General features: G+C 44.1%; 1 protein-coding gene across 1 annotated transcript in view; it reads right to left on the bottom strand.

Moving 5' to 3' along the window:
- Positions 1-18,966, bottom strand: part of LOC135535446 (microtubule-associated serine/threonine-protein kinase 1-like) — a 74,106-nt gene that overhangs the window by 20,350 nt on the left and 34,790 nt on the right. The window contains 6 exon segments of the mRNA XM_064962084.1: positions 982-1,114; positions 1,457-1,595; positions 9,777-9,985; positions 10,242-10,318; positions 12,177-12,247; positions 16,472-16,604. Coding sequence (XP_064818156.1) covers positions 982-1,114; positions 1,457-1,595; positions 9,777-9,985; positions 10,242-10,318; positions 12,177-12,247; positions 16,472-16,604 — 762 coding nt within the window.

Raw genomic sequence — 18,966 nt, 5'->3', positions numbered from 1 at the left:
GAAAGGATCTTCAAATATTGCATCTGCAGATGATGTATTCATTAGAACCCATTAAAAAGCATGAGCCGGTGTACACACCAAACAAGTTGGTAGAGCCACTGACTAACGGAGAGTAATTGTAGGCTGAAAAAATGTAATAAAGAGATTTTCACACTCTACATACAAGCTCCCAGTAATTTATTGGGTAAACCACCAATGTTTCAGCATCACTGGACCTTCTTCATGGTCATGTCATGAATGCTTGAACCAGGTTATGTAAACATACACTGCAATTAGTGCAACCAATGACAATAGTGAGTGGTGTGTCATAATTACTAGGGTAATAAGAATGAAAACAGGAGGTTGGTGGCACCTTAATTGGAGAGGACAGGCACGCGGTAATGACTGGAACAGAATAGGTGGAATGGTATCAAATACATCAAGTGTCCATGCAATGTCCATGCTAAAGCAGGTTATATCCATCTAGAGTCCTCTTTCTACCTCTATGTGAAACAACACAGCATTCAGTATGGTTTAACCAGGCGAGATGCCCTACCGCTGGCATCATTTATTAATATGGGGAGTTAAATTCAAAACCTGCGTAAACAATAAACTGTAATTGCAAAATAAATAGGGACCAGAATTGTATTTATTTAGAGAAATTATGATGATTCAGTCTGTATGGTAAACATTATTAGTGACTGTGTGTATTCCTATTGCTTGGCAAATTATGCGTTTTTGCAAAGTTATTTTGAGATTCTCTATCCGTTGACGCATGAGGCAAGTCAAGGGATCCTGAATTCAACTCACTCACGGTACTGTCATGACTGTAGACTATCTACAGAGTTTCTAACATACTGTATGTGATTGGCTCTTCATTGAGAAGTTGGCTGTATACTACCTCTCACAATATGATTAATTGTTTGTTTGATTAGCTGAGTGACTGACTGATCATGACTGACTAACTGACTAATTGATTGACTGACCAATCAATCGATCTACCTGTTTGTCCAGGAACTCGCGTGCGTCCTTCTCGATGTGTCCCTCGTACAGGTTGGTGGTGAGGCTCATTAGACCCATCTTAGACAGGCCAAAGTCGGTCAGCTTGATGTGGCCCATAGAGGTGATCAGAAGACTGGTGGAAACAGGAACAACACATGGGCTGTTATATATCAACTGCAGAGCAAACCCCAGGAACAGCCATTATTCCATTCCAGCCATTACAATGAGCCCGTTCTCCTATATCTCCTCCCACCAGCCTCCACTGGTATGTATGACCAATAGGAGCCTGTAGGAGCTATAGGAGCCTGTATTCCTAGAACCTTTCACAGTACACACATTTTTGCTTAATATTGTTAGAGGATGTCCCAAATGTTCCTAAGAAATTACATTTATGGTGAATATTGTAGAGTGTGAAAGCAACTTAAAACCTCCAATCCACCAGGGGATTGTCAGGGTGGCAGTGCAGCCCACTCACTTGTCAGGCTTGAGGTCTCGGTGCACGATGCCATAGTTGTGTAGGTACTCCAGTGCCAGCACGGTCTCTGCAAAGTACATTTTGGTGAGTTCCACGGGCAGCGCCCCAATGTTCTTCAGCAGAGTGGCACAGTCTCCCCCTATAGGAACACAACATGGTTGGTTAGGCACAGTCTCCCCCTATAGGAACACAACATGGTTGGTTAGGCACAGTCTCCCCCTATAGGAACACAACATGGTTGGTTAGGCACAGTCTCCCCCTATAGGAACACAACATGGTTGGTTAGGCAGTCTCCCCCTATAGGAACACAACATGGTTGGATAGGCACAGTCTCCCCCTATAGGAACACAACATGGTTAATTAGACACGGTCTCCCCCTATAGGAACACAACATGGTTGGTTAGACACAGTCTCCCCCTATAGGAACACAACATGGTTAGTTAGACACGGTCTCCCCCTATAGGAACACAACATGGTTGGTTAGACACAGTCTCCCCCTATAGGAACACAACATGGTTGGTTAGACACAGTCTCCCCCTATAGGAACACAACATGGTTGTTAGACACGGTCTCCCCCTATAGGAACACAACATGGTTGGTTAGACACAGTCTCCCCCTATAGGAACACAACATGGTTGGTTAGACATGGATTATGCCTCGGTTCTCTACCCTGCTCCTAAAGAATGGACTTGTACACACTTTCTGTCATGGATTCATGGTGGGGACTTCATTGACCTACAGACAGAGCTTATACCACAACAACGCTGTTCAATTTACGACGGGCAATGTGCAAGTGCGCACTTCTGTACCCTTTGGGAAGAGAATGGGGCACAGCCTGAGAGTCAATCTGAAGGGGTTAAAGGATTTCACAGTGTCGGTCGGCGCTGTCTGTGGTCGTTTGTCTTGGGTTGTTTCTCCCCTCCTCCTTGGCTTGATAAACCTATGTTTGGCAGAGTCCCATCTGACTCACACACTACTCTTCAGCTGGCTGGTGTGTTTACGGACATATTCAATCAATCCCTATACCAGTCTGCTGTTCCCACATGCTTCAAGAGGGCCACCATCATTCCTGTTCCCAAGAAAGCTAAGGTAACTGAGCTAAACGACTACTGCCCCGTAGCACTCACTTCCGTCATCATGAAGTGCTTTGAGAGACTAGTCAAGGACCATATCACCTCCACCCTACCTGACACCCTAGACCCACTCCAATTTGCTTACCGCTCAAATAGGTCCACAGACGATGCAATCTCAACCACACTGCACACTGCCCTAACCCATCTGAACAAGAGGAATACCTGTGAGAATGCTGTTCATCGACGACAGCTCGGCATTCAACACCATAGTACCCTCCAAGCTCGTCATCAAGCTCGAGACCCTGGGTCTCGACCCCGCCCTGTGCAACTGGGTACTGGACTTCCTGACGGGCCGCCCCCAGGTGGTGAGGGTAGGTAACAACATCTCCTCCCCGCTGATCCTCAACACTGGGGCCCCACAAGGGTGCGTTCTGAGCCCTCTCCTGTACTCCCTGTTCACCCACGACTGCGTGGCCACGCACGCCTCCAACTCAATCATCAAGTTTGCGGACGACACAACAGTGGTAGGCTTGATTACCAACAACGACGAGACGGCCTACAGGGAGGAGGTGAGGGCCCTCGGAGTGTGGTGTCAGGAAAATAACCTCACACTCAACGTCAACAAAACTAAGGAGATGATTGTGGACTTCAGGAAACAGCAGAGGGAACACCCCCTATCCACATCGATGGAACAGTAGTGGAGAGAGTAGCAAGTTTTAAGTTCCTCGGCATACACATCACAGACAAACTGAATTGGTCCACTCACACAGACAGCATCGTGAAGAAGGCGCAGCAGCGCCTCTTCAACCTCAGGAGGCTGAAGAAATTCGGCTTGTCACCAAAAGCACTCACAAACTTCTACAGATGCACAATCGAGAGCATCCTGGCGGGCTGTATCACCGCCTGGTACGGCAACTGCTCCGCCCTCAACCGTAAGGCTCTCCAGAGGGTAGTGAGGTCTGCACAACGCATCATCGGGGGCAAACTACCTGCCCTCCAGGACACCTACACCACCCGATGTTACAGGAAGGCCATAAAGATCATCAAGGACATCTACCACCCGAGCCACTGCCTGTTCACCCCGCTATCATCAAGAAAGGCGAGGTCAGTACAGGTGCATCAAAGCTGGGACCGAGAGACTGAAAAACAGCTTCTATCTCAAGGCCATCAGACTGTTAAACAGCCACCACTAACATTGAGTGGCTTCTGCCAACACACTGACACTGACTCAACTCCAGCCACTTTAATAATGGGAATTGATGGGAAATAATGTAAATATATCACTAGCCACTTTAAACAATGCTACCTTATATAATGTTACTTACCCTACATTATTCATCTCATATGCATACGTATATACTGTACTCTATATCATCGACTGCATCCTTATGTAATACATGTATCACTAGCCACTTTAACTATGCCACTTTGTTTACATACTCATCTCATATGTATATACTGTACTAGATACCATCTACTGTATCTTGCCTATGCTGCTCTGTACCATAACTCATTCATATATCCTTATGTACATATTCTTTATCCCCTTACACTGTGTATAAGACAGTAGATTAGGAATTGTTAGTTAGATTACTTGTTGGTTATTACTGCATTGTCGGAACTAGAAGCACAAGCATTTTGCTACACTCGCATTAACATCTGCTAACCATGTGTATGTGACAAATAAAATTTGATTTGGCTGTGTCTGTAGGCTGACTCTGAACACTAACAATCAGGAGAAAAGCAATCTGCTTTCTGCTATATAGTTGGGTTGAGTATGTTGGGGCGGCAGGGTAGCCTAGTGGTTAGAGCATTGGACTAGTAACCAAAAGGTTGCAAGGTACAAAATCTGTCGTTCTGCCCCTGAACAGGCAGTTAACCCACTGTTCCTAGGCCGTCATTGAAAATAAGAATTTGTTCTTAACTGACTTGCCTAGTAAATAAAGGTAAAATAAAATGTTGAGTTGCCCTCGAGCACCTAACATTAAGGAAGATGATTTGGCTAGGGCTGCTGTGGGAAGTGACCCCGTTTTACTTTCTACAACTGAATTGACTATGGTAAAATAACAACTTGACAGTTATTTGAATCTCTGGCCCTCCGTCAATCCCCTATATAGATAGGATAGATGTTTTTAAGTTTCCACCAGTGGTGTTAGTTAGACACAGTCCCAACCAGAAGCCATGGCAACATTCGAACTGAGCTAAAGGGTAGAGCTGCCGCATTCAAGGTGCTGGACTCTACCCCGGAAGCTTATGAGAAATCCTGCTATGCCCTCCGACACACCATCAAACAGGCAAAGCGCCAATATAGGGCTAAGATTGAATCGTACTTTACCGGCTCCGACGTTCGTCTTATGTGGCAGGGCTTGCAAACTATTACAGACTACAAAGGGAAGCACAGCTGAGAGCTGTCCAGTGACACAAGCCTACCGGACGAGCTAAACTACTTCTATGTTCGCTTCGAGGCAAGCAACACTGAGGCATGCATGAGAGCATCAGCTGTTCCAGACGACAGTGTGATCATGCTCTCCGTAGCCGACGTGAGTAAGACCTTTAAACAGGTCAACATTCACAAGGCCGCGGGTTCAGATGGATTACCAGGACGTGTTCTCCTGGCATGTGCTGACCAACTGGCAGGTGTCTTCACTGACATTTTCAACATGTCCCTGATTGAGTCGGTAATATCAACATGTTTCAAGCAGACCACCATAGTCTCTGTGCCCAGGAACACTAAGGCAAACTGCCTAAATGACTACAGACCTGTAGCACTCACGTCTGTAACCATGAAGTGCTTTGAAAGGCTGGTAATGGCTCACATTAACACCATTATCCCAGAAACCCTAGACCCACTCCAATTTGCATACCGCCCAAACAGATCCACAGATGATGCAGTCTCTATTGCACTCCACACTGCCCTTTCCCACCTGGACAAAAGGAACACCTATGTGAGAATGCTATTCATTGACTACAGCTCAGCGTTCAACACCATAGTACCCTCAAAGCTCATAACTAAGCTAAGGATCCTGGAACTAAACACCTCCCTCTGCAACTGGATCCTGGAATTCCTGACGGGCCGCCCCCAGGTGGTTAGGGTAGGTAGCAACACATCCACCACGCTGATCCTCAACACTGGAGCCCCTCAGGGGTGCGTGCTCAGTCGCCTCCTGTGCTCCCTGTTCACCCACGACTGCGTGGCAAGGCATGACTCCAACACCATCATTAAGTTTGCAGACGACACAACAGTGCCTGATCATCGACAACAACGAGACATCTTATAAGGAGGGGGTCAGAGACCTGGCTGGATGATGCCAGAAGAACAACCTATTCCTCAACATAATCAAGACAAAGGAGATGATTGTGGACTACAGGAAAAGGAGGACCAAACACGCCCCTCATTCTCATCGACAGGGCTGCAGTGGAGCAGGTTGAGAGCTTCAAGTTCCTTGGTGTCCACATCACCAACAAACTAGAATTGTCCAAACACACCAATACAGTCGTGAAGAGGGCACGACAAAACCTATTCCCCCTCAGGAAACTAAAAAGATTTGGCATGAGTCCTCAGATCCTCAAAAGGTTCTACAGCTGCAACATCGAGAGCATGGTTGCATCGCTGCCTGGTACGGCAACTGCTCAGCCTCTGACCGCAAGGCACTACAGAGGGTAGTGAGAACGGCCCAGTACATCACTGGGGCTAAGCTGTCTGCCATCCAGGACCTCTACACCAGGCGGTGTCAGAGGAAGGCCCTAAAAATTGTCAAAGACCCCAGCCACCCCAGTCATAGAATGTTCTCTCTACTACCGCACGGCAAGCGGTACCGGAGCGCCAAGTCTAGGACCAAAAGGCTCCTCAACAGCTTTTACCCCCAAGCCATAAGACTCCTGAACAGGTAATCAAATGGCTACCCAGACTATTTACATTGTCCCGCCCCCACCCCAACCCCTCTTTTACGCTGCTGCTAGTCTCTGTTATTCATATATGTGTAGTCACTTTAACTATACATTCATGTACAAACTACCTCAATTAGCCTGACTAACTGGTTCCTGTATATAGCCTTGTTACTGATAGTCACTTTAACCATACCTACATATACATACTACCTCAAATCAGCCCGACTAACCAGTGCCTGTATATAGCCTTGTTACTGTTATAGCCTCGTTACTGTTATAGCCTCATTACTATATATAGCCTTGTTACTGTTATAGCCTCGTTACTGTTATAGCCTCATTACTGTATATAGCCTCACTACTGTATATAGCCTCATTACTGTTATAACATCGTTACTGTTATAGCCTCATTACTGTATATAGCCTCACTACTGTTATAGCCTGACTACTGTATATAGCCTCGCTACTCAAATCATCAAATCAAATCAAATTTATTTATATAGCCCTTCGTACATCAGCTGATATCTCAAACTGCTGTACAGAAACCCAGCCTAAAACCCCAAACAGCAAGCAATGCAGGTGTAGAAGCACGGTGGTTAGGAAAAACTCCCTACTGTTATAGCATCGTTACTGTTATAGCCCGACTACTGTATATAGCCTTGCTACTGTTATAGCCTCGTTACTGTTATAGCCTCGTTACTGTTATAGCCTGACTACTGTATATAGCCTTGTTACTGGTATAGCCTGACTCCTGTGTATAGCCTGACTGTTATAGCCTGTACTGTTATAGCCTCATTACTGTTATAGCCTGACTACTGTATATAGCCTCGTTACTGTTATAGCCTGACTACTGTATATAGCCTCATTACTGTTATAGCCTGACTACTGTATATAGCCTCGTTACTGTTATAGCCTGACTACTGTATATAGCCTCATTACTGTTATAGCCTGACTACTGTATATAGCCTCATTACTGTTATAGCCTCGCTACTGTTATAGCCTGACTACTGTTATAGCCTCATTACTGTTATAGCCTGACTACTGTATATAGCCTCGTTACTGTTATAGCCTGACTACTGTTATAGCCTCATTACTGTTATAGCCTGACTTTACTGTTATAGCCTTACTATTTTACTAGCCTGACTAAGTCACTGTTATAGCCTGACACTGTAATAGCCTCTTGTTTTCTACTGTATATAGCCTTGTACTACTGTTATAGCCTGACTACTGTATACCTGTTACTGTGCCTGGTTATAGCCTGCTACTGTTATAGCCTCGGTTATAGCCTGACTACTGTATATAGCCTCGTTACTGTTATAGCCTGACTACTGTATATAGCCTCACTACTGTATATAGCCTGACTACTGTATATGGCCTTGTTACTGTTATATCCTGACTACTGTATATAGCCTGACTACTGTATATTGAACTGTTATAGCCTGAACTGTTATAGCCTCATTACTGTTATAGCCTGACTACTGTATATAGCTCTAACCACTAGGCTACACTGCCGACTACTGTATATAGCCTGACTACTGTATATAGCCTGACTACTGTATATAGCCTCGCTACTGTTATAGCCTCGCTACTGTATATAGCCTCGCTACTGTATAGAGCCTCGCTACTGTTATAGCCTCGCTACTGTATATAGCCTCACTACTGTAAATAGCCTCGCTACTGTATATAGCCTCGCTACTGTATATAGCCTCGCTACTGTTATAGCCTCGCTACTGTATATAGCCTCTCTACTGTTATTTTCAAATGTATTTTTACTGTTGTTTTTATTTCTTTACTTTTCTATTGTTCACCTAATACTGTTACGGGATTCTTCCGTCGAAGGAGAGGAGGACCAAAATGCAGCGTGGTTATCTTTATACATCTTTAATGAAAGATGAAAAATGAACAATATACAAAACAAGAAACGTGAAAAACCGAAACAGCCCTATCTGGTGCAACAAACACAAAGACAGGAAACAATCACCCATGAAATACTCAAAGAATATGGCTGCCTAAATATGGTTCCCAATCAGAGACAACGATAAACACCTGCCTCTGTGTCACGTTCTGACCTTTATTTCCTTTGTTTTGTCATTATTTAGTATGGTCAGGGCGTGAGTTGGGGTGGGCAGTCTATGTTTGTTTTTCTATGATTTGGGTATTTCTATGTTTCGGCCTCGTATGGTTCTCAATCAGAGGCAGGTGTCATTAGTTGTCTCTGATTGAGAATCATACTTAGGTAGCCTGGGTTTCACTGTGTGTTTGTGGGTGATTGTTCCTGTCTCTGTGTTTGCACCAGATAGGGCTGTTTAGGTTTTCACGGTTCTTGTTTTGTTAGTTTGTTCATGTGTAGTTTCTTTATTAAAGAACCATGAATAGTAACCACGCTGCATTTTGGTCCTCCTTTCCTTCACCGCAAGAAAACCGTTACACTCTGATTGAGAACCACTCTAGGCAACCATAGATTTACCTAGAATACTATACTAAACACAACCCCATCAATCTACAAAACCCCTAGACAAGACAAACACATAATCACCCATGTCACACCCTGGCCTAACCACAATAATAAAGAAAATACTAAGGCCAGGGTGTGACAAATTCACATTTTTTACTATAAAATTGCACTGTTAGTTAGGGCCTGTAAGTAAGCATTCCACTGTAAGGTATACACCTGTTGTCTTCGGCGCATGTGACAAATAAACGTTGATTTGTTTTGTCTGGTAGCACTTTATTTTTTTTGCCTTTACCTCCCTTATCTCACCTCATTTGCTCACATCGTATATAGACTTGTTTATACTGTATTATTGACTGTATGTTTGTTTTACTCCATGTGTAACTCTATGTCGTTGTATGTGTCGAACTGCTTTGCTTTATCTTGGCCAGGTCGCAATTGTAAATGAGAACTTGTTCTCAACTTGCCTACCTGGTTAAATAAAGGTGAAATAAATAAAAAATGAGGAGGACGGGCTCATAGTAATGTTTGGAATGGAATGGTATCACACACATCAAACATATGCTTTTCCATGTGTTTGATACCATTCCATTTACATCACTCCATCCATTACTATGAGCCGCCCTCCCCGCTGGTTTCCACCATAGTGCTTTCACCTAGCCAGTCCTATCAGATACCATGAAGGGCAAATGAACAAGGGCAGAAGGGAGAGTACTACTTTCCAGAATGAGGATGAAATCCAACCGGGTTTCCTGAGAAACTCTCTCACCTCAAAGGAAGTGAACAAGATCAGAACGGAGAGAACTTTGAAAGAGCAAGGTGTAAGATATGTGAGGCTTCTTGGGACACCGTATGAATCCTTTATTGTAATTCCATTAAAGTAGTACAGTTTCCTCAAAAACCCACTAACCTTCAACATACTCCATGACCATGCAGAGGTGCCTGCGAGTCTCGAAGGAGCAGAACATGGAGACCACGAAGGGGTTCTCAGCGAAGGTCAGGATGTCTCTCTCTACAAAGGCCTGCTGGATCTGGTTCCTCAGGATCAGGTTCTGCTTGTTGATCTTCTTCATGGCAAAACGCTGACGGGTCTCCCTGTGACGTACCAGGTACACCGCACTGACAGGGGAGGGAAGGGGGAGGGAAGAAGGAGGGAGGGGAGAGAGGGGAGTGGACAAGGAGGGAGGAGGGGAGAGAGGGGGAGGAGGGAGATGGGTAAAGGGTAGAGGTGCAAGAAGCCAAGGGTATGGTTGTGGTAAAATTAGATTGTCAGAGAAATCTACCTGGAGCCTCATGTCTTTGAATGAATGTGAGGACTTTGTGATGTACATGAAATGCATAGTCATTCATATTGCTTTGACCAGACTGTACTCACCCATATGCTCCGTTGCTGATCAGCTTGATGGTTTGAAAGTCTTCTTCACTTGGCGGCTTCATGGCTTTCATCTTCCCCTACATAAACAAGCAGGCAAGCTCAGTCAAGTCCAACTTAAGCTAGATACTATTTGAAGAGAGATCTGGTGTGTCTGTGAGTGTATTTATCATTAGAGATGGAGGGTCCTCACCTCTGATCTGGTTGTCTGTGAGTGTATTTATCATTAGAGATGGAGGGTCCTCACCTCTGATCTGGTTGTCTGTGAGTGTATTTCTCATTAGAGATGGAGGGTCCTCACCTCTGATCTGGTGTGTCTGTGAGTGTATTTCTCATTAGAGATGGAGGGTCCTCACCTCTGATCTGGTGTGTCTGTGAGTGTATTTCTCATTAGAGATGGAGGGTCCTCACCTCTGATCTGGTTGTCTGTGAATGTATTTCTCATTAGAGATGGAGGGTCCTCACCTCTGATCTGGTGTGTCTGTGAGTGTATTTCTCATTAGAGATGGAGGGTCCTCACCTCTGATCTGGTTGTCTGTGAGTGTATTTCTCATTAGAGATGGAGGGTCCTCACCTCTGATCTGGTGTGTCTGTGAGTGTATTTCTCATTAGAGATGGAGGGTCCTCACCTCTGATCTGGTGTGTCTGTGAGTGCATTTCTCATTAGAGATGGAGGGTCCTCACCTCTGATCTGGTTGTCTGTGAGTGTATTTCTCATTAGAGATGGAGGGTCCTCACCTCTGATCTGGTGTGTCTGTGAGTGTATTTATCATTAGAGATGGAGGGTCCTCACCTCTGATCTGGTGTGTCTGTGAGTGTATTTCTCATTAGAGATGGAGGGTCCTCACCTCTGATCTGGTTGTCTGTGAGTGTATTTATCATTAGAGATGGAGGGTCCTCACCTCTGATCTGGTGTGTCTGTGAGTGTATTTCTCATTAGAGATGGAGGGTCCTCACCTCTGATCTGGTTGTCTGTGAGTGTATTTATCATTAGAGATGGAGGGTCCTCACCTCTGATCTGGTGTGTCTGTGAGTGTATTTCTCATTAGAGATGGAGGGTCCTCACCTCTGATCTGGTGTGTCTGTGAGTGTATTTATCATTAGAGATGGAGGGTCCTCACCTCTGATCTGGTGTGTCTGTGAGTGTATTTCTCATTAGAGATGGAGGGTCCTCACCTCTGATCTGGTTGTCTGTGAGTGTATTTCTCATTAGAGATGGAGGGTCCTCACCTCTGATCTGGTTGTCTGTGAGTGTATTTCTCATTAGAGATGGAGGGTCCTCACCTCTGATCTGGTGTGTCTGTGAGTGTATTTCTCATTAGAGATGGAGGGTCCTCACCTCTGATCTGGTTGTCTGTGAGTGTATTTATCATTAGAGATGGAGGGTCCTCACCTCTGATCTGGTGTGTCTGTGAGTGCATTTCTCATTAGAGATGGAGGGTCCTCACCTCTGATCTGGTGTGTCTGTGAGTGTATTTTTCATTAGAGATGGAGGGTCCTCACCTCTGATCTGGTTGTCTGTGAGTGTATTTATCATTAGAGATGGAGGGTCCTCACCTCTGATCTGGTTGTCTGTGAGTGTATTTATCATTAGAGATGGAGGGTCCTCACCTCTGATCTGGTGTGTCTGTGAGTGTATTTCTCATTAGAGATGGAGGGTCCTCACCTCTGATCTGGTTGTCTGTGAGTGTATTTATCATTAGAGATGGAGGGTCCTCACCTCTGATCTGGTGTGTCTGTGAGTGTATTTCTCATTAGAGATGGAGGGTCCTCACCTCTGATCTGGTTGTCTGTGAGTGTATTTATCATTAGAGATGGAGGGTCCTCACCTCTGATCTGGTGTGTCTGTGAGTGTATTTCTCATTAGAGATGGAGGGTCCTCACCTCTGATCTGGTTGTCTGTAAGTGTATTTATCATTAGATATGGAGGGTCCTCACCTCTGCAGAATCGTCTGGCTCTGGGGTGTGGGGACCTTCACTGTCATAGTAGTTGTCCATGCTCACAATGTCTGGACAAAAACACATAATTTAACACTCAATACAGTATCTGGTGTGTACTGTTGCAGATCAATAGCATTGTGTATACATACAGTGTCTTCAGAAAGTGACTTATTCCACATTTCGTTGTGTTACAGCCTGAGCAATGCAATGGCAATTCACTTTAAAGGGGGTTGTTTAGGTTTTTCTCTACAATAACAAAATCACTTTGACATGTGAGTTACTCTGGATAAGGGGGAGAGTGCTGAACAAATAAATGCAAATATGTTAAAGGCCCAGTGCAATCAAATACGGGATTTCCATGTTTTATCATTTACAGTGCCTTTGGAAAGTATTCAGACCCTTTGACTTTTTCCACATTTTGTTACGTTACAGCCTTATTCTAAAATGGATTAAATAAATGTTTTCCCTCATCAATATACACACAATACCCCATAATGGCAAAGTGAAAACAGGTTTTTAGACATTTTTGTAAATGTAATAAAAACAAAAAACAGAAATACCTTCTTTACATAAGTGTTCAGACCCTTTGCTATGAGACTCAAAATTGAGCTCAGGTGCATTCTGTTTTCATTCATCATCCTTGAGATATTTTTACAACTTGATTGGAGTCCACCTGTGGTAAATTCAATTGATTGGACATGATTTCGAAAAGCACACACCTATCTATATAAGGTCTCACAACATGTCAGAGCAAAAAAAAAGCCATGAGGTCAAAGGAATTGTTCATAGAGCTCCGAGACAGGATTGTGTTAAGGCACAGATCTGGGGAAGGGTACCAAAAAATGTCTGCAGCATTGAGTGTCCCCAAAAACCCAGTGGCCTCCATCATTCTTAACCGGAAAAAGTTTGGAACCACCAAGACTCTTCCTGAAACTGTCCGCCTGACCAAACTGAGCATCAGGGGAGAAGGGCCCTGGTCAGAGAGGTGACCAAGAACCCAATGGTCACTCTGAAAGAGCGTCAGAATTCCTCTGTGGAGATGAGAGAACCTTCCAGAAGGACAACTATCTCTGCAGCACTCTACCAATCAGACCTTTATTGTAGAGTGGCCAGATGGAAGCCACTACTCAGTAAATGGCACATAACAGCCCGCTTGGAATTTGCCAAAAGGCACCTAAAGGACTCAAACCATGAGAAACAAGATTCTCTGGTGTGATGAAACCAAGATTGAACTGTAGGGAAACCTGGCAGGGAAACCTGGGACCATCCCTACAGTGAAGCATGGTGGTGGCAGCATCATGCTGTGGGGATGTTTTTTAGCGGCAGGGACTGGGAGACCAGTCAGGATCGAGGCAAAGATGAACAGAGCAAAGTACAGAGAGATCCTTGATGAAAACCTGCTCCAGAGTGCTCAGGACCTCAGACTGGGGCGAAGGTCTCTGAATGTCCTTGATGAGTGGCCCAGCCAGAAAATCTCTGGAGAGACCTGAAAATAGCTGTGCAGCAATGCTCCCCATCCAACCTGACAGAGCTTGAGAGGATCTGCAGAGAAGAATGGGATAAGCTCCTCAAATAGAGGTTTGTCAAGCTTGTAGCATTATACCTAAGAAGACTTGAGGATGTAATCGCTGCCAAAGGTGCTTCAACAAAGCACTGAGTAAAGGGTCTGAATACTTACAGTATGTACACTACCGTTCAAAAGTTTGGGGTCACTTAGATATGTCCTTGTTTTTGAAAGAAAAACATTTTTTTTTTTTTGTCCATTAAAATAACATCAAACATTTAATTATGTAATTGACTGTTGTAGCTGGAAATTGCAGATTTTTAAATGGAATATCTACATAGATCTTCAGTTTCTTGGCAATTTCTCGCATGGAATAGCCTTCATTTCTCAGAACAAGAATAGACTGACGAGTTTCAGAAGATAGACTTTGTTTCTGGTCATTTTGATCAAATGCTGATGCTCCAGATACTCAACTAGTCTAAAGGCCAGTTTTATTGCTTCCTTAATCAGCACAAGTTTTCAGCTGTGCTAAAATAATTTCAAAAGGGTTTTCTAATGATCAATTAGCCTTTTAAAATGATAAACTTGGGTTAACTAACACAACGTGCCATTGAACACAGTTGCTGATAATGAGTCTCTGTACGCATATGTAGATATTCCATTAAAAAATCTGCCGTTTCCAGCTACAACAATCAATTTCATCATTAAAAATGTCTACACGTGTTTCTGATCAATTTTATATTATTTTAATGGGCAAAAATGTGATTTTCTTTCAAAAACAAGGACATTTCTAAGTTTTCATTTCTAAGTTTTCATTTCAAACTTTTGAACAGTAGTGTACATGTGAGATTTCAGTTTTTATTGTTAAATACATTTGCAAAAAATTCTAAAAAAAACTGTTTTTGCTTTTCCATTATGGGCTACTGTGTGTAGAATGATAATGGGAAAAAACAATTTAATACATTTTAGAATAAGACTGTAACATAACAAAATGTGGAAAAAGTCAAGGGGTCTGAATACTTTCCAAAGCACTATATATATTTCCACACTATGAAGTTGGAGAAAAATTTAGTGTTAGAGCTGTTTGAAACGACCGCCTGAAATTTCTGACTGTTTTGGTAGGAAGGAGCCGGCAAATGAGTTAATAGACCAATAACAGCTCATTTTCAGTTTTCCCCTCCCCACACAGACCACTTCCAGAAGGTGCTCTTTGCGAAGAATAATTATTTTTTAACAATTTTAATTGAAAACAATCACAGTAAGGTACTTCACTGTTACCAGAAATTATTTGATATTGAGATAAAAACATCTGCATTGCACCTTTAAGTAAGCATCTCGTTAATTTGAATTAGATGTCACATAAAGTGATGTGAAAATAATATATCTTCTTGTCACCTTGGTAACAACATTTCTAAAACTAAATGGTTGTGTTTGGGGAACCGAGAGAGGGAGGGAAGACGAGAGAGTGTGAGAGAGAGAAAGAGAGATGAAGCTGTGAATATTTGTGTGGGTGAAAAACGGAAAGGTGCTAAACCAAGAGGTGGTTTGTAAAAAGTGTCACATTGTGACAACCCACTAAAACCCAAACTCATATTTCTTCAACCAGACTGAAGGTAGCTGACAAAGAGGAGCCAGTCGGATTCTGAATAGTCTTTCTAACCCATTTACATTGAGTAGTTTAATGAACAGCTTGTGATGGATTTGCCACTGTGAGAAGTGGAGCTGGAATGAATTGAAGGAGAAGGAGTTTGGGGGCTGGTGTAGATTAATGACAGTGAGTGCAGTGCGTCTCAATAATGTCTACATGTAGCCTGGTCCCAGGTCTGTTTGCGCTGTCTTGCCAAGGTTCAGTGTGACAATGACAAGAGCTGAGACCAGGCTAGCTGACAGGTGGATCCCTGCCCACATGCTACAATGCCAAGATGCTGTTGTTTTTCTCGTGCCAAAATGTATTGTTTTTTCTAAAGTTATTTCTGCTAGATTTATAGTTAATTACATATAATAAACACCCGAGGGGAGTGTGGCTGTCAAAATGTGGGTAGAGAAATCTCAACCATCAATCTTTCATTTTCTCTTGTTTGGCTTCTACAGGTACATGATGCCCTAAATCTGTCTCTTTCTGTTTCCGTCTACTGTCTCCCCCCCCCATCCCAACCTCCACACGGTCGCAGGTCAATCCCAGCTGCCTGCATGTCTCGTTTTATTCCTCTCATCCCTCTCTTCCTTACTCTCTTCTTCATTAAATCTCCCCTCTACTCCTCTCTCCTACATCTCTCATCCTCCAGAGGGTGCTTGGTCTGTCCCAGCCATCTGAATCTGTCTATTTCTGTTCCTCTCTTCTCTCTCCTCCTCCCTCTCATCCTTCTCTCTCACCCTCCAGAGGGTCCCTGGTCTGTCCCAGCCTTCAATCTGTCTCTTTCCATTCATCTCTTCCCTCTCTTCCTCTCTCTCTCCTCCCTCTCATCCTTCTCTCTCACCCTCCAGAGGGTCCCTGGTCTGTCCCAACCCTCAATTTCTCTTTCTGTTCCTCTCTTCCCTCTCATCCTCCCCCTCCCTTACTCACCCTCTAGTCTAGGGGTATAACACTCTTACCCAACGAGGTCTGGAACCTGCTGGTTTTCCATTCTCCCTGATAATTAATTCCACCCACCTGGTGTCCCAGGTCTAAATCAGTCCCTGATTGGAGGAGAAGAAAGGAATAAAACCAAGCGGTTCCAGAGTTGAGGGCTCTAGAGTGTCCTGACGTAACAAGGAGTATCCATCTTCATTAAATGTGTGTGTGTCTCACCCTCCAGAGGGTCCCGGGTCAGACCCAGCTGGCTGATGATGTAGCGAGGGATGTCCGTCTTCATCAGGTGTCCCTCCTTGGCGTGGTCCTCCGCTGCCTCCAGCAGGTGATAGAACTCCTCTGGGTTGAACTCCTACAGAGAGGGGGGGAAGACAAGGAACCATATACAAAGTTACACAAAAGCTGCCCGTCTGCCACATAAACTTGATGTAGTATTGACTTTTCTGGATTGAACTCCTGTACATGAAGGGGAGGGAGGACAACATATATATATATATATTTTTTTTTTTACCTTTATTTAACTAGGCAAGTCAGTTAAGAACAAATTCTTATTTTCAATGACGGCCTAGGAACAGTGGGTTAACTGCCTTGTTCAGGGGCAGAATGACAGATTTCTACCTTGTCAGCTCGGGGATTCGATCCAGCAACCTTTCGGTTACTTGTCCAACGCTCAAACCACTAGGCTACCCTGCCACCGGTATTGAGAGGAGGGGGGACAATATTGGCAGTACTGTCTGTGGTATTGAGAAGATGGGGGAAAATATTAACAGTACTGCCTGTGGTATTGAGAGGAGGGGGGACAATATTGACAGTACTGTCTGTGGTATTGAGAGGAGGGGGGACAATATTGACAGTACTGTCTGTGGTATTGAGAAGAGGGGGGACAATATTGACAGTACTGTCTGTGGTATTGAGAAGAGGGGGGACAATATTGACAGTACTGTCTGTGGTATTGAGAGGAGGGGGGACAATATTGACAGTACTGTCTGTGGTATTGAGAAGAGGGGGGACAATATTGACAGTACTGTCTGTGGTATTGAGAGGAGGGGGACAATATTGACAGTACTGTGTGTGGTATTGAGAGGAGGGGGGACAATATTGACAGTACTGCCTGTGGTATTGAGAAGAGGGGGGACAATATTGACAGTACTGTCTGTGGTATTGAGAAGAGGGGGGAAAAATATAGACAGGACTGCCTGTGGTATTGAGAAGAGGGGGGACAATATTGTCAGTACTGTCTGTGGTATTGAGAAGAGGGGGACAATATTGACAGTACTGTCTGTGGTATTGAGAAGAGGGGGGACAATATAGACAGTACTGTCTGTGGTATTGAGAAGAGGGGGGACAATATAGAGTGTAACAGACTAAATCTGCCACATCGACTGCCATTGTGTATGGTATTGTGGGTGCTGTTTTGAGTTTAACTGGGGAATCCTACAGGCTGAAATAAGGAGCTAATAAACTGCTGGGTACTAACATGGTCATAACTTTGAATTGCTGCTCCAATAAGCCCTACAGCTGATTAACATAGCCTTTTATTCTGTCCTCTGGGCATCTCTTTCATTCACCCTTTGTGGAGGGATATAACACTGTTATTAGAAACCAGAGCACCTGGGGCTGGGAGGGGAAGGTCATTTCCTGGTTTCAGTGTTCCGATGATCAACTGTTCCCTGGCCTTGCCAACTAAGATACAGATGAGAGGAGTGAACCCATAGAAATAGAAGGAATATAATAGATTATATTTCTTTGAGTAAATTTACAAAGTTCCCTGGATTGCCAACTATGATGAGTGGAGTGATCATAGATTAGAGACACAATATAATACTAATATACGTCTTGTACTTGATTCTGTGGGAGTGAAGCTCTCTGCACAGAGTTCTGCTCTGCTCTATGTACCTCCATGTGGGATAATGTTCTTCCACCATGGCTCTGACATTTCACCAAATCAGAGGAGACTGTGACTAGAATGCCAAATGAACTGAACCCCCCCCTCTCTCTCCCCTCCAATTCACGTTCTCTCTCCTCTCTCCCTCCACCTTTCCCTACCTCTTTCATTCTCCTCTCTCTCTCCATCTCTCTCCTCTGCATTTTCCTTTGTCTCTCCCTCCATCCTTCCCTCCATTTTTCCTTCTCTCGCTTTCTCTCTCCCTCCATCCTTGTCTACCTCTTCCCTCTCACTCTCTCTCTCATATAACTGACACAAGCAGAAGCATCCAGCCTGACCCTATCGACCTCTTCCGCTGGTCGCCCTGGCAACGGGAAGATGAGACGCAACAGCAGAAGGAGGTGGGACCAAGCGTTTGACAGGCAGGGGAAGCCTTCAATCAGAGTGTGTAAATCCAGGGACACTCCAGTGACTTATGTACATATAGCTTTGAATGTCAACTGGACAGTTGGAGGAGTTCATTTCAACTGTCATTGAATGAGGTGTTGGCCCATGGCAGCAGTGTATGTGGGTGGATGTTTTACAGTTAGGAAAATATCCTTAGGCATTTAACTTAATTCTGTGTATGTAATGACTCATATAAAAGACATCTTTGACCTATATCTATGAAAACAAGGGATGTGTTTTGGTTAAATACACCGCACAATCTGTCATAAAGTTAGCCTCTAGTATCGTTGATTTAGCTACAGGGAAAAATGAGAGAGGGAGACAGATTAAAGGGGATGAACAGTATGGAATGTTGTGTGTCCCAAATTGCATCCTATTCCCT

This window comes from Oncorhynchus masou, chromosome 5 (genome assembly GCF_036934945.1).
Source record: "Oncorhynchus masou masou isolate Uvic2021 chromosome 5, UVic_Omas_1.1, whole genome shotgun sequence".
NCBI classification, from domain to species: domain Eukaryota; kingdom Metazoa; phylum Chordata; class Actinopteri; order Salmoniformes; family Salmonidae; genus Oncorhynchus; species Oncorhynchus masou.
Note: the sequence above shows the minus strand (reverse complement) of the source record. Positions and strands in the feature narration are given on the sequence as shown.